General features: G+C 40.7%; 1 protein-coding gene across 4 annotated transcripts in view; it reads left to right on the top strand.

The window, feature by feature from the left end:
* LOC100875025 (uncharacterized) overlaps nucleotides 1-15,886 on the top strand; it is a 131,242-nt gene that overhangs the window by 64,100 nt on the left and 51,256 nt on the right. For all 4 annotated transcript variants that reach the window (XM_076533998.1, XM_012282107.2, XM_076533999.1 and 1 more), the window contains exon 3: nucleotides 9,027-9,245. In XM_076533998.1, coding sequence (XP_076390113.1) covers nucleotides 9,027-9,245 — 219 coding nt within the window. The remainder of the gene's footprint in view (nucleotides 1-9,026; nucleotides 9,246-15,886) is intronic.

Raw genomic sequence — 15,886 nt, 5'->3', positions numbered from 1 at the left:
TGCAGCCAGGAATAAACGAATGCATTCGATGTGGATGGTCCGCCGGCGGTCTGTTCGCGCATCGTTGATAAAAGCGGATCGACCGGCCCGCCACCGTGGAATTATCATAATTAATCGGCGGAATCTTTCGCGTTCATCGTTACACGATCATTTTCCGACGCACCGCGTACACCATCAATTTTTTACCTCACGCGTGCCAATTAAACTGAAAATTGCTAAACGGCTGTGCGTTTCTAGAAACTCGATTGTACGTGCTTCCACCGCGGAACGGACAGATTTCTTTCAATTTTTCTAGTATTTTTCAGCCTCGATGTGCAGTTCATTAATATACGGGGTGTCTGGATGGAATCTTTGTTAGGTTCATAAATGAGCCTCTTCCACGTTTGTAATTTTCAGATAACATATCATCTGTTTGGTCGTTGAATTGCATATGTATGGAAATTTTTAGCGTACTGTACTATATACCGTTTATTGAATAATCGAATGTATAAACAGATTCCTTAACGAAACTTCATTTTTACAAATCGAGATCTCTAATTAGGAAGCCGCTCGGTCATTCTTAGCAGAAAAATTATGAATCAGTAAATGCCTAATTACCTCTTCTTCCGAATTGCGGAAAAAACAAATTACTCACAACGGACAGTCCATCAATCCCACGATCGATAAGAGGTCTAATGAACAAACTTCCACTCCGAACCGTTAAGTGAAATGGCAGGAAATAACTCACGGTTCCAGCGATCGAATCGAATGAAAAATAAAAAATCGCGTAACGGCAGACAGCAGCCACCACCCCATTGCGACCCTTCTCGATCGAAAGTCGTGCGTCGTTAAAAGTGCAGTCTCGCGCCGCGTGGAGGGAGCCATAGAAAGAGAGAAAAAAAGGAAAAGTTTAAAATGTTTGAGGAAGGGGTCATCCCCCTTCTCGCGAGAGGTGCCGGCAGGGGTTGTATTCCTGCGGAATCCTTCGACAGGACTCGCTGTGTATGTGGGGCCAAACGCGTGCTGGGTTCGTGCCACGCACCTTTCTTCTACACACTGATTTCTTCCTCGCTGTGTGTACAAGTCTGTGTGCGTGCAAGTCCGTGTTTGTGTACACGCAGGAAGAAGCGTTTAGACGCAGATGCTTCGACACAGGGAACAGACGGAGCCAGCCGGCTTTTTGGGGCGAGGAGGAGCGGATGGTTCAGACGACGTGGACGTGTGTCTGCCATTGTGATTTTAAAATCGGCTACTCTCCTCCCCTTTCCCTCGTTACCATCCCTTTACATCGTTTCTATCCGCGTTTTCCACCCCTTTGAAGTTGCTACGCTGGCATTACCAGATTCTGGTCTCGAGTATGTTCGAGAGGATCTTTGATCTTAATGGAAAATGCTCGTTCATTTTTCTAACCTTACCTTTATTAGCCTCTTTGCAGGACTCGATCTTATAGTGTGGAGATCAGTAGAATTCAGAAACTATTTGTTAACTATTGTATACTATTTGTTACATATTATATAAGTGTTCGAAATTATTTTAATTTGGGTTTTGCAGTGCTATATTAAATTTGGAATTCGGTTGAATTTGTGAGTTTTCCGGGTTTCAATTTTGCTGAGGGCAGTGACGATGCATCAGACCCGCAGGCATAATTCAGCTGTACCCACAGAGAATCGAGAGTATCTGTATCTTTTAAAAACGGAGTTCACAGCGGGTAGCGACATGTATCAACCACGAATGCAATATCGAATGGGGTTAGGGTTACTGTAGCGAATATGTGGACCATTTTTTCTATTTGATGAATTTTATGCTGTACAGCATTATAGCAGTGAAAACATTAACTGATACTTTATGTATATTATAAAATATATTATAACATATATTACAATATTTTGTAACATACATTATAATATACTGTAACATATGTATAATACATGGTAACATATGTATAATATACTATAACATACACTACAATATTTTGTAACATACATTATAATATACTGTAATATATGTATAATACATGGTAACATATGTATAATATACTATAACGTACACTACAATATTTTGTAACATACATTATAATATACTGCAACATACAAAATACTGTAAAAATATATTTTACATCTTTTCAGTACAAATAATCGAACCTTAATTTATCAGATAATTTACATTTAATCTTGTCGGTTGACTACTTACATCCAATAGAAATTTCATATAATATAAACGTAAGTTATTACAAAAATGGTGATCATCGAAACCACCTCTGAGCGTCACAACCTCTGTAAACCATGCGAAGGGTAGAAAGGGTGGCGAAGTACCTCCCCTTTCGCTTTAAACTTCCTTCAAAATGGCGTCTGCTCGTCGCGAGTTTCATGCAGATTGGCTAGGTGTCGGTCGAAAGGAGTTATATCGAAGGGTGGTATCTCGCAACCCCTCCGCGGAGGGCGGTTTCGCGCTTGCGCTCACAACCCTTGCCATTTCATCCCCTCGACCAATCCTTCACTACGGTGTTTCATTATTATTCATTCGTATTTACATAATTCTAATTACATTTTTTTTCAATTCTACTTAAGAAAGGAAGTTTAAATTACTGCAACTCTGATGCATTTTTAGAATGCATCTTTAGATGTCTAAATAATATCGTTACTTTGTATAAATTATCATATCTACCCTCTGTAATTTTTGCTTTAAAACAGGAAGAATACACGAATTTCTCAAATTGTTCAAAATTTATCTCTGCAGTGATGTTATAGTTGAATATAAATATTGTCAGTATAATGTGTGGATGATGTTGAGAATAAAAGACAAAAGACAGCAAAAAGGGAAAACTGCATGAAAGGAAATGCGTTTTGAACCTACGGAAAAGTACACAAGGGTTGTACGAGTGTTAAGGTAGCCGAGAGGGGGTTGGCTTTATCGATCGCCCCTCTGACAAGGGCAAGCAACAAGAAATAGGGAAACCGTTCTCTCCAAGCGATTCTTTGTCTTGACCGAGCTTCTTTGATCGGAATCTCCCGCAGGAGCAATATGACGCGTCGAAATTAATCTCGATAATATCCCTGTAATTACTGGTTAAACGCTTAAAAACACCTTCGATATGCTGAATTACGTACATGAATTTCAAATGCGTACATACATGAATTCGAAAATACACGCATACTCGATTCCTCAAGTTTTACTATTCCGAATATTTCTTTGGAATGACGCACAAATTATGGATTTGATCGCGATCGATTTTATCGGCTGGTATTTTTAAACGTTAAGTATATCATCGATAATAAGAATATCGCGCGTCGTGCGCGCGTCGTGGCTTGCACATTTTTCTGTTTTTTGAATTAATCCACGTAGGAAAAGGTACTTGTATTAGTGATATTATCTCGATCGTGCCGGTAACGCCTTGATAATCGGATTCTTCTAGCAGATAAAACACTTTAGTAGTTCTAGAGTAAACAGCATAAATTTTCCACTACACTATGTCATCGATTTTATTAAATAATGCAAGTAACTCTGACGAATACTTTTCTGAATAAAATGGCGTAGGGAGGTCTTATTATTTATCGGATCTTGGAAGGGCTTGTACAAACTGTTAAATTTAGAATTTTTAGAACGAAGAAGAATGTCAGATGAGGAATGTATGTTACAAGTTCAAATTTATAATTTATAATAAAGAAAACGATGGGTGTTGTTATCGAAATTCCCATCGACTAAAATTCTCTATTTCTCTGTATAAAAACTCTCAAAGCTGATCCACTCGACTAATTTCCTTTAAATGAGAAAGCAATTAACGCGATAAACTCGATGTCGAAATTCGATAACGATAACAGTTTCACGCGACTCTACCCTCCATTTCTTTCTATTTTTCGCCTTCGGTTTTCATTCCCGTCTGATTAGAATCCTCTCGAAATTCGTGTACGTGACACGATCGTGCTGTTATTTATCTTGGACGAGCTGAATGCTGCGTGCTCCATTACTGAAATTACGAAAGCGAGATATCGTTTCAATAACGATATCTCCTCCTACTCTTCCTTATTGTATCCTTGGCCGGACCGTCTTGTATGAAAAGCGTTGACCGATTAAGGGTCGTTCACGTAGGTACGAGCACGTGCACCGAAGAAAAAGGTCTCACGTACTCTTATCTCCCTCTTCGATTCTTGCATCGTAATTTTTAAACTTATCGAAATTTTGGACCTCGCACGTGGCGAGATTACCTCGACACATTTGTTCACAGGTGAAATTTTATTATCAGATGATACCACGCTAGGAATTATTCAATACTGTAGACATTTATTGGTTTTATATTCTTTGTGTGACCTGTTAATAATTGTAGTTATTCCTTGAAGTATGAAGGAGTAAGGGTGTCATGTTTTTGTTGAAAATTCATTGCTGTAAAGGTTTAATTTTCTCTCTGTATATTACTTGAAATGAGAAGAACTTTGTAATTTAATTTAATGTTTAAAAATTGTTCCATTAATGTATATTTTCTAAAGTTTCTACAATATTAAAATTAAGTTTCATTAGTAACCTCATCACCAAAATATGTAAGAGCGTCAATTTTTACTTGAATCACCCCTTGAATTGAGGGTAATTTGATCAAGTCCAAATATTCATTAATTTAATTCAAACGGTCGTCAATCTACTGTCGGTCCACGACAACAAAAAGTGGCCGGAGGGGTGGCAATTTTAATTCGAGGCGCGCGAATCGGTGGTCGAGCAATTTATTTATTGGAGAAAGTGCTCGAGGGCCGGTCGCGGTTCTTCGGTTCGCCTGTCCTAAGCAGGATTCAATTTGGCCACTGCCCACGATTCCACCTTCAAAGAGGAATCACCGTCGCGTGTGTAGACGAGCCTCCCTCGACGTGCACCGGTCACCGGCCTTCGCTATTAATCTTATATCGAACGCTTTATCCGCGTCCGCTTTCTTCCTCTTCCTCGTGGTCCTCTTCAACCCTTGGACGAGCTGGAATTTTCAATTCTTTCGAGTACCGCGGGAAAAAGCGGATTGCCCCCGGGGCCACTCGCATACACGTACAACTAGATTCTCGTATTCGATTCGACGAACAAAATTTCCTCTTCCGTTCTGCGCACGTGATGCTTCGATTGCCTTTCTACAATTTTCTATCTTTACATTTCTACGCTCTTAATACGCGAATTCACTAAATTCTTCCGTTTTAACATCTATGACTTCTTAACGTAGAAATTCGAGCTGCAATTTGTAGCTAAATATGCAACGTGTGGAACATGTTAAATGTATTATGCTGTTTTCGTTCATTTATTATAAATCATCTATTAACCCTTTGCACTCGAAGATAATTTTACTGTTTGCAAACAGCAACTTTAAAATATTAATTAAAATGTTAAATGACTTCTTTTGAAGTTATTATTTCTCTACTAATAATTTCCACTATTGTCTATTTCACTATGTTTATACATCACATAAGCACTATTATAGAATTAATTAAATAATGCTTCTTTTAAATTATTGTATTAAATCGAATGGCACCTCTCGAGCGGAAAGGGTTAAAATTTCCTGCAAGAATACGAATTTTAGAAGAAATGCTTTTCTGTAACTTTTCTAGAATTATTGTCTAGAAATTGATGAAACTTAAATTAATTTTCGTCCCAAAACATTCTCTCTATCTCTACAAATGAAGAGTCACAAAACAAAATCGAAAAGTAGCTAAATTTTCAGTGAGGGATGTTTTTAATTTCTTTTAAAATTCCTAAGTAGCCACATGTCCTTAAGTTGCTTAATGAAGGACTAAAAATTAAACTAATAGAAAAATCGTTCTATCAAAGAGTTGCGAAATTTGTAAAAGGAATAGATCAGTCATTGTCGATGGAAGAACAGTGAACAGGAAGATCGTTGCATCGAGGTCGATTAATCGCGCGCGGAAATGGAAGAACGTGGAAACGAGTGGTCTTCTGGCAGGACATTGGCCAGGACGAATAAGTAATGTAGAGGTCCATTATGCTGAAACGGTGAAGGGTCTCGAAGCAGGGTCAGCCAATCCCCTGGAGGGCCGTTAAAGTGAAATACTTCTGAATGCAAGGTGGCTGACCGCTTCTCACCCCCTTTCCTCGACCGCCCTTTTTCTGTTCCTTTCCCTCTTTCTTCTACTGTATGTTCTCCGGTTGGACCCTCCAAAATACTGATCCTAGGCGTCCATAGGTAAATCGTTGTTATCTGGACAGTGATAAACCCGTGAATGGAGTTCGCGCCTGCTTGGCCGAATGAGCTAGGGGAATGCAAAGGGAGACCGCCCTAGCCGGGACATCGATGGATCGCCAAATGGATGATCCTGTTTATGTGGACCGGTCGCTGGGATTTCGAGAGCTCATTTTTGTAACTTTCGCTGGAAACGAGAGCTGATTTTTCTGCTGGACAAGGGAACATTGATTCTCTATTTTTATTTATTCTTCGGAAATTGAGTATCAAGTCTGTAGTTATTTCTTTTTTCTTTTAAGTCTGTGGTTACATTTTTTAAATCAAATTTTTACCTTCCTTCTTGCAGATTTTTCTGTTGGAGAAGGGAATATTGATTCTCTGTTTTTATTTATCCTTTGAAAATCTTCGAATATCAAGTCTGTTATATCTTTTTTCTTTTAAGTCTGTGGTTACATTTTTTAAGTCTGTGGTTACATTTTTTAAATCAAATTTTTACCTTCCTTCTTGCAGATTTTTCTGTTGGAGAAGGGAATATTGATTCTCCATTTTTATTTATCCTTTGAAAATCTTCGAATATCAAGTCTGTTATATCTTTTTTCTTTTAAGTCTGTGGTTACATTTTTTAAGTGTGTAGTTACATTTTTTAAGTCAAATTTTTACAGATTTTTCTGCTGGACAAGGAATCATTGATTCTTTATTTTAATTTATTCTTCGAGAATCTTCAAATATCGAGTCTGTAGTTACATCTTTTCTTTTAATTCTGTACTTACACTTTTACTTTCAAAGTCAAATTTTTCCCAATTTTTATCTTCTTACAGCTAAAGTCAGTCCATGTTGAACAGCAAATTGTAATTAACATTCGATGCAATAAATAACGATAAGATAGATAAGCTAAACGAAAAACACTAAATCTTTATCGCAGAACACGAAGTTCTTTATCGAAACTAATGCAAGTATTTGCTCCAATGATAAGTTGTACTTCCGGTCGCAATATTGACGCGAGGGTTGCTAACCCGCGGCGTGTCTTCGGGTCACGATTCCAGCTCCTTTAATCTCGTGGTGTTTGCATGCTCCCCCACGAAGACAAACCACCCCTCGCGGGCAAAGAAATGGCGTCTTTGGGTTCATCTCATGGAAAATTCAATTACTCGAACTCGCGGGATTAGCTCGAAATTTAACGGGTCGATAATGAATCAGCGTATTGAATCAACCGATTGAGTCATCGTGTATCGAATATGTCGTTGCTTGCTCGCGATAAGACCGTTTCCGGTCTCCAGAGATTATTGTAGACGTTGTGTCATTATACTAATATTCGAAATATGTTCTAATTTTTGGGAACAAAAATTTAACTGTACTTTGACGATTCTGACTGTTGAAATTATTACAGAAATTTTTTATCTGCATTTGAAGTTTGAATACTTCATCAAAACTTCATGGAGTTTGAATTAATTGTAAGGATCACTTTAAATTATTTGAAGGATCACTGAATACGAAGTTGACGTTTAATATTAATGACATTTTAACATTTAAATTTTAGTTACTTGTTTTAATATTGTAGATATAGTTTGGATAAATTATACAAGGGGTGAAAAGGTATTTTTAATATTGTAGATATGAATTGTACAGAGGGTTAAAAGATGTCTAAAACATGGCTAAATATCTCAGCAATTATCCCAATTGCAATTACTTTAACCCGGGTTTGTGAATTACCCCTATAGTTATCTGGCAGCAGCCAAAGAATAAAGGCTTACTATTACCAGCACTATTAATTACGATGGTAATGAAAATGGCTCGAGCGGATTGTTCCAAGTAATCCTGAATAATTACCTGCCGGTTCTAATTCGTTCTTTATTGTCTGTTAATTATTATCCACTCGGAGTGCATAGGATGATAATTAAGGTTAATGCGACGTTAAAGGAATCTGGCGAATTCGCCGGCTGAAAGCATGAGTCCGGGCTATTTCTGCCATCGGAAAGAAAGAAGTTGGCATACGGAAGAATGGAGGGTGGTCCACCGGTCGAACCGAGGTCAGCGGCCATTCCCTGATGATATTGATTAGCCGACGCCCTTAGTTAGCGCCAGCTACACTTTCTTCTCGAACGAGTCTCTCCTCTCACCCTCCGAGTCCTCGCCACCCTCTTCCCTTTATCTCCGTTTTCTCGTTAGCGGAAGACAGAGGAGATGGAAACAGACGGACCTAAGTCGAGTAAATCATTCATCGGGCAAATAATGCGCGGGGTGAGTCACGTATGCGGGGCTCTGATATTTGCGTGGACCCGGCACGTACGGGGATGAAATCTTCGTTTCCGCTGAGATTCCATGCGACGAAAAGAAAAGCTCTTTGCCTCGAAATAGATTGAATCGGTCTTGCGATGTATGCCTCGGGAAGATTAAAACGAGGTACTTAAATTTGTCAGAGAATTCTCGGAGAACAAAATTAATATATTTTGTACGAAAGTTCTAATATTCCGAAACATTCGATACACCCGGAGGGAAACCGGTGTAATTAGACACTGCAGGCTGGAACAACATCCAGAGGCCGTCATTGTTCCCAGAAATTAAGGGAAACGAGGGAAAGCCGGGAAAACTGGCAGGAATAGGGGATTCGGAGGGTTGCTAATTACGTGAACTCGTGAAGGGGGACAAGCCATTTTCTGCGCGAACACAAAGACCCTTATATTAATACGCGGGAGAGAAAGGGGACGGGGAAGTTTCGGTATCTTCTGCAATTTGATATTTCTCCTTGGTAGTTTCGTTTGGTCAAAATATTTCATTGATCAAAATAGTTGCATGTGTTTAAATAGTTTTGTCCATGGGTTTAATATGTTATAATATGTTATATACGTTGGTATAATATGGTTTGAGTGATGAATTGATTTCTTTGCAGGTAAACTTTGGATAGGCGATAACGAGGTCGCGTGGCGAACGGAACAATCTTTCAAGAGGACGTCTCCCTTAAATCCCTGCACCACGACCACTACCACGACGACGACAGGTGGTGGAGCACCGGTACACCCCCACCTGTCGCCACCCATAGCCGCCCCTGTCACCACCCCCGACCATAGGAGCCCTAGCAGCCTCCACGTGAAACTTGGTATTTCTCCTAGTGAGTACAAACTTTAAATTATTTTTCGAACTTTAATATCATCGGTCAATCTGGAAACCTGCCCTCGAGGTCTATAATTTTAACTCGATAAAAAGCGTCCGAGTATTCAACTCCTCAGTCGAGATTTTTCAGAACACAAGGTTTACAAACTTTGTAATTTTAATCGAGTTAACAAATTTTTATATGAAAATTGTGATCGAGTAAATCTGAATCTATGCTTCTAAATTCCCATCGCGTTCGAAAGTAAGTTCGGTTCAAGAACGGTGCCAAAAGTCCAAGAAATCGAAGGGTCGGCGGCTTAAAGCGGCCTTAAAGCGAGGCTCTTTAAATAATGCAATAAGCTTGATGTCATTTGCCGGACAATGGGGGGAGTTCCTTTTAGGGAAAGGTCCAGCGAAATTGCCCCTCGCAGGTGCTTGCTTCCGACCCTCCACGAAACGTGCTCCCACCAATCACGATTCTTCTTTTCTTCGGGCTCCAGACGGTTTTTTATCGACGATAACAATTATCAAAAGAATATGCTTTATACAACTTGCGAACGCCAAAAGATTACTGGGTAACAGAAAATTTCAAACCTTTTATGGAATTCTGGTAATTTACCACGTATTGGTACAACATTGTGGTAAAGTAATAGTGGTGTATGAGTGGCGATACAATTTGTGCGTGGTGAAAATTGATTATATAGTGCGTGGTGATATAACGCGTGAGTTGTTTATTGCGTAAAATGTGTGTAATGTTATGTTCAATAATCATACTATAATTATTAACAGGCTATGTATAGTAATTTAACGGGTGACTATGCAACGCGTAGTAATCTAACGCGCGGTTACCTGACGCGTATCGTTGTAACACGTAGTAATTTGTCGCGTAACTATGCAACGGGTGGTAGTGTAACGCGTAGTTGTGCAATGAGTGATTATTCAACGCGTAGAAATTTAACACATGGTAATCCAATGCGTAACTATGCAACGAGTGACTATCCAACGCGTAGTAATCTAACGCGTGGTAATCCAACGCGTAACTATGCAACGAGTGACTATCCAACGTGTAGTAATCTAACGCGTGGTACTCTAACGCGTACTTATGCAACGCGTGGCAATCCAACGCGTAAGTATGCAATGAGTGACTATCCAACGCGTAGTAATCTAACGCGTGGTAATCCAACGCGTAACTATGCAACGAGTGACTATCCAACGTGTAGTAATCTAACGCGTGGTACTCTAACGCGCACTTATGCAACGCGTGGCAATCCAACGCGTAAGTATGCAATGAGTGACTATCCAACGCATAGTAATCTAACGCGTAGTTATGCAACGTGTGGTAACCTAACGCGTAGTTATACAACGCGTGGTAATCTAGCGCGTAACTATGCAACGTGTAGTAATCTAACGCGTGGTAATTCAACGCGTAGTAATCTAACGCGTGGTAATCTAACGCGTAGTTAAGCAACGCGTAGTAATTTAACGCGAAGTTATGCAACGCGTAACTATGCAACGAGTGACTATGTAACGCGTAGTAATCTAACGCGTATAACCCTCTTCCCACGACCAGCACTACTTGCGTACACCCTATAGAATCAGTAATATAAGTATTATAGTAATAAATAGAGACGCCCCAGAAAAGTTTTAAAGAAACAGTGACAGTAACCCGTGTACAATCGTCCCATCTGAATTGGCACGTGAAATAATTCGCTCGAGTTGGCCAAATAAACGGAATTTAAATACCTGAGAGGAAAAGAGGGTAATCCCGTGAAGAAGAACGATAGTCCCAAGGGAGAGATACATTGGAGAACGGCAAGAAAGGATCCTTCCGTAAACGGACAGCGTAATTTACACGCGACGAGAGTACGTTACACAGTTCACTGACTTCAAAGATTACTTTTTAACAGCCGTTCGTCCGCTCGCGATTCGTCTTCTTTCCTCGACCGACTTCCTTTGACGCGTGGCTATGTTGTTTTTATTAGGTGCTCGGTTGGTTAAACAACGAACGATGACGATGTTTTGCGTTAATTGAAGTCGTTATTTGCCGGACGAGGAAAACGTTTGTTAATTCTTTGTTGAACACGTTATATTGGCACGTATGAGATTGTGTATTAGATTATTACCGTGTGTTTATTACATGTTATCTCCGCTACTATAACTTCTTGATATCCTGTATTTACCTCGTACCTGCAAATACATTTGACCCTTGACACTTTTTTAATTAGTTCAGTGATTTATGTTCTTTTCGTTGGTCCATTTAAGGGACAGAGGTGAAAGGATCATTTCGACACATGTCCTAGGAGCAGTCGCTACGTTTTAGGGTGCTATCCCTCGTTCTTCAAAAACCGAGTGCATATGTCGGCCGAAGAAACATAATGTTATCAAGCTGTCCAGCCAGAGAGGCGGTCGTCGGACAAGGATGAAACCCTTAGGGAACCTCGTCCACTTCGTCCTTATTGATATACCGAATAAACACACTTGGCAGCTAGGCGGGATAGCTTTGCGAGGCAAATAGATTCCGAAGATCCTGTGTCTTAAAGTGGACCTTATCGTATTCTTACGACATTATTTTTTCCATTTTCTAATCAATTTAATCTATTATCTCAACTGTTAACTTTCTTGTGGTATACTCGAACAGGGTAATATCTTGATAATTCACTGCCTTCGGGGCTCTGAAGATAGGAGACGTGAACAACACTTGAAGGAACATATCAAGTATCATGAAATGATCAACTATCCTACGAGTACTACAGTCGTCCAAAACAGCAACCCTTAAAGAGCACTTGAACCCTCAGAAGAATGTGCAAAACGCCACATTCTTAGAAACAACGTCTCGCGTTACAATCGTGTTGCTTTCAACTTTCGACCCCTATCGATCGGCACCCTTATCGAGCCTTAGCGCACCTTGTCCAGCGGCGACGGTAAATAAAGATGGCTGGTTTTCCCATCAGCGTGCACACACGCACCCACATGATAGTACCCATACGCGCGTGTGTACGTGTGTGTGCGCTGGTCAGACGGTTTTAAATTCCGCGAGTCAAAGCGATGTTTGACATGGAAATGTTGAACGATGCATTAAACATGCCGCGCGGACTGCTTCCTCTCGTTTCCACGGAAAGAGGAAGAGGAATCAGTTTGCTGCCTCTCTTTTCCCTTCGATCGTATTGCCGGTCGAAAGAGGCCCGGATCGGGCCCCCACGCTATTGTTCGAGCAATGTTTATTTAAGCAAACGAAAGAGCCACCGTTCCACGCGGCTGAGTCCACCTTCCTAGACCTTCGAGAAGCGGCTTCCGGTTCGGATCGATAGCGGCCCGATGCCGCACTCTGCGCAACGCTTTTATAACCACTCTTTCCATCAAAATTTTTATTTCAGATGGTTTCAATTTTGTGGCAAAATGCTGGCTGAAACTTTTAGTCGAGTGGTATATTGCCGCGGGATATATTGCCACGAGTTGTGAGTTAAATAGGTTGCGAAGACACACGTTAGATTACCACGCGTTGCTTAACTACGCGTTAGATTACCACGCGTTAGATTACTACGCGTTGGATTACTACGCGTTAGATTACTACACGTTGCATAGTTACGCGTTAGATTACCACGCGTTGTATAATTACGCGTTAGGTTACCACGCGTTGCATAACTACGCGTTAGGTTACCACGCGTTGGATAACTACGCGTTAAGTAGTCACTCATTGCATAGTTACGCGTTAGATTACTACGCGTTAGATTACTACACGTTGCATAGTTACGCGTTAGATTACCACGCGTTGTATAACTACGCGTTAGGTTACCACGCGTTGTATAACTACGCGTTCGGTTACCACACGTTGCATAACTACGCGTTAGATTACTATGCGTTGGATAGTCACTCGTTGCATAGTTACGCGTTGGATTACCACGCGTTGCATAAGTACGCGTTAGAGTACCGCGCGTTAGATTACTACGCGTCGCATAGTCACTCGTTGCATAGTTACGCGTTAGATTACCACGCGTTGCATAACTACGCGTTAGGTAACCCCGCGTTAAATTTCTACGCGTTGCATAATCACTCATTGCATAGTTACGCGTTAGTGAACTACGAGCTATACAAAAATGAGTGTTGAACTACTCATTACTTTACTACTTATATTGCTTACATCACTATTAGTAACATTTCTGACACAGTACTTCAAGATTTAATTTCCAAAAAACTATAGAAACCTGAACCACCAAGTCTCCATACAACGTCGCATCCCTGTCTTCGCATCTTGCCAAACAAATTAATTCCCACAGTCATTGTTCAAAGTCTGGTTCCGATGAATTTCCTCCATTTTGTCGCGTACTTTGAAATATCGAGGAACGTCCATATGCGAGCCAATAACCGGGAATGCGCGTAGCTGGTGTACGAACGTTTCATATACGGCAAAGGGGACGCGTACGGGGGCGAGAAAGGGTGGCTCGTGAAATATTGGCTACATAGATTTCGACCATTATTGCCGTGTGTAAAACACGGCGACATTTGGCGCTAAATCGATCAGGCTGCTGCATCGAGGGACTGATCGTTTATAGACTTCGAGAACACGTTGCGAACGATTAAGTCCTTTTTTGAAACGTCTTTCGGAGTCTTCCTTCTTCCATCAACTTATAGGTCTATTTTGTCCAGGCTATTGTCAAAGGAATTTGGATGAACAATCTTCTCGTGGTGTTAATTCAATGAACTGTATAATAATCGATCAGGAACCTTGTACAGTTTCGAGGAGACTCAAAGGGTGTCATGACGCAAAGGGTGCGTCATGTACACTTAGAGCAGTGATCAATTTTACTCTTTTTTAATACGTTTTAATATTGTAGCTGTGGTGATATTAGATCGGTTAACAGATGAATGCAGTGAGCAACGAAGAATTACTTAAAGAAAATTTTCTTACTGCCGTGATTAATTTGACCGCCATTAATCGCATAAATCGTCCGTCATTAATCGCGGAGGTATATGCGTAAGGGTTAAACTTATTTCGAAGCATGTCCTGCGTAGGCAAAGGTTCGTTAGAAAGGTACTGCAGCGATCAAACGGTGTAAATGGTCGTCGCGGGAAGCGAATGTATTTATGGAAGGCCGTGTGGCCACGGCCTAAGAATAACAACGATAAAGTATTCTCACCATGAATATTTCGTATCTTCTATGGGGATCTCCCGGCTCGAACGTCGTTCAAATTGAATTCTGATTTAACTGGCCGCGTCTTGCCAACACAGAAATATCCCTCTCGCTGTTGGCTCCGAGAAGAAGGCCTACGCGGTTCCTCTACGTAGGAATTTCCAACCAGCATCGAAAGGAAAGATCTACGCGTCGAGTTTCGCAGTTTCCCCGCTGGCCTTCTCTCATATAAGTTACGTGATTTAAGAGTTCGGATTTATAGTGACCGAAGTTGCGCCAAAGTTTTATGGCCGAACGAATTGTTTCGAACTGCCGAAAGCTCTTACTCTCCTCTGTCCTCCTCGCGCGACGAACGCGTTCGAAAATTCAATTAAAGGCGAAACGAGACTTTCCTCGATGGTTAGACACTTTTCACCGACAGATATATGGAATTTACGGAGAGCGAATTATTGAGAACTGTAATCTGGGAGGGCAAGTTTCATTCTGGATGTCTCAGAGACTTCGCTGACAAATTTCTACATTTTAATTTCTTATCGGGAGACCTAAGGGATCTCTGATAGATTTGTAAGAAGAATTCAGTAATTTTGAAAGGTGTAGTATGTGGAGTAAGAATCGTGGCTTACATTACCGATTTATTACATAAATATTTCGCAACGTTCGTGTCACGTAACCGCGTCGAAGCAGTGATGTTTGAGAATTAGTCATCGTTCGCAACAGCTGTCAGCCGGTCATTTCGCTAGAGAGTTTCGCCCGCAGATCGATCGTTCTGTATTAATAAATGTATTTTCGGAAAGGAAGAACCGCGGGAACTTTATTTATACCGTTAATAAAAGTGGTTTTAAAAGTGGTACGTGAAACGAGACATTTTTCATGTCGGATAAAAAGCTCGGGGCGTTTTTCTCGGCCGCGTAATAACGAGTTGAACGTAACGTTGAACAGTGGCGCCCGCTAAATCGGCGTTTCACGCGTGTTGATCCCGAACCGTCGAGACTCCTCTTTGCTCGTGATCGCCGCCAACAAAAATGAGATGCACGAGGGTAATTGATGAGCGGCTGTAATAACCCAAAAGACGAGTTACCTGGCGAGGCTCGCGGCAAAAAGCTCGAGGCGGTCGCGTGGATTCGTTCGAGGCGAAAGCAGCTGCTCGTCGCAAATTAGCATCGGAGGCTATAAAACGATAGCGGTTTCGACAGTTCGCGACCGATGTTCGAGTTAATCGAACGATTAATTAGAACGTGCGGAAGTCGTTCTCTCTTCATTTATCCGTTGCTCATAGGCTCGCTAATTATCGCATCGACAAAATTAATATTACCGATTATAATTGACGGCAGGGATGAAATATGTCTGCGTAATGTCGTTACTTGGACTAACAAAATTACTTTAGCTAGCTAGGACTGGCAAAGTATTATAATATCGGTCATTTTTACTGGTACATATATGAATATCACTTATAACCAATCATCGAATTTTAATGTACCGGATTTCTTTGGATTATAATTGATGGGAGGGATGAAATATGACTGCGTAATGT

This window comes from Megachile rotundata, chromosome 7, assembly GCF_050947335.1.
Source record: "Megachile rotundata isolate GNS110a chromosome 7, iyMegRotu1, whole genome shotgun sequence".
Lineage (NCBI taxonomy): Eukaryota > Metazoa > Arthropoda > Insecta > Hymenoptera > Megachilidae > Megachile > Megachile rotundata.
This window is presented reverse-complemented; position numbering and strand designations above follow the sequence as displayed.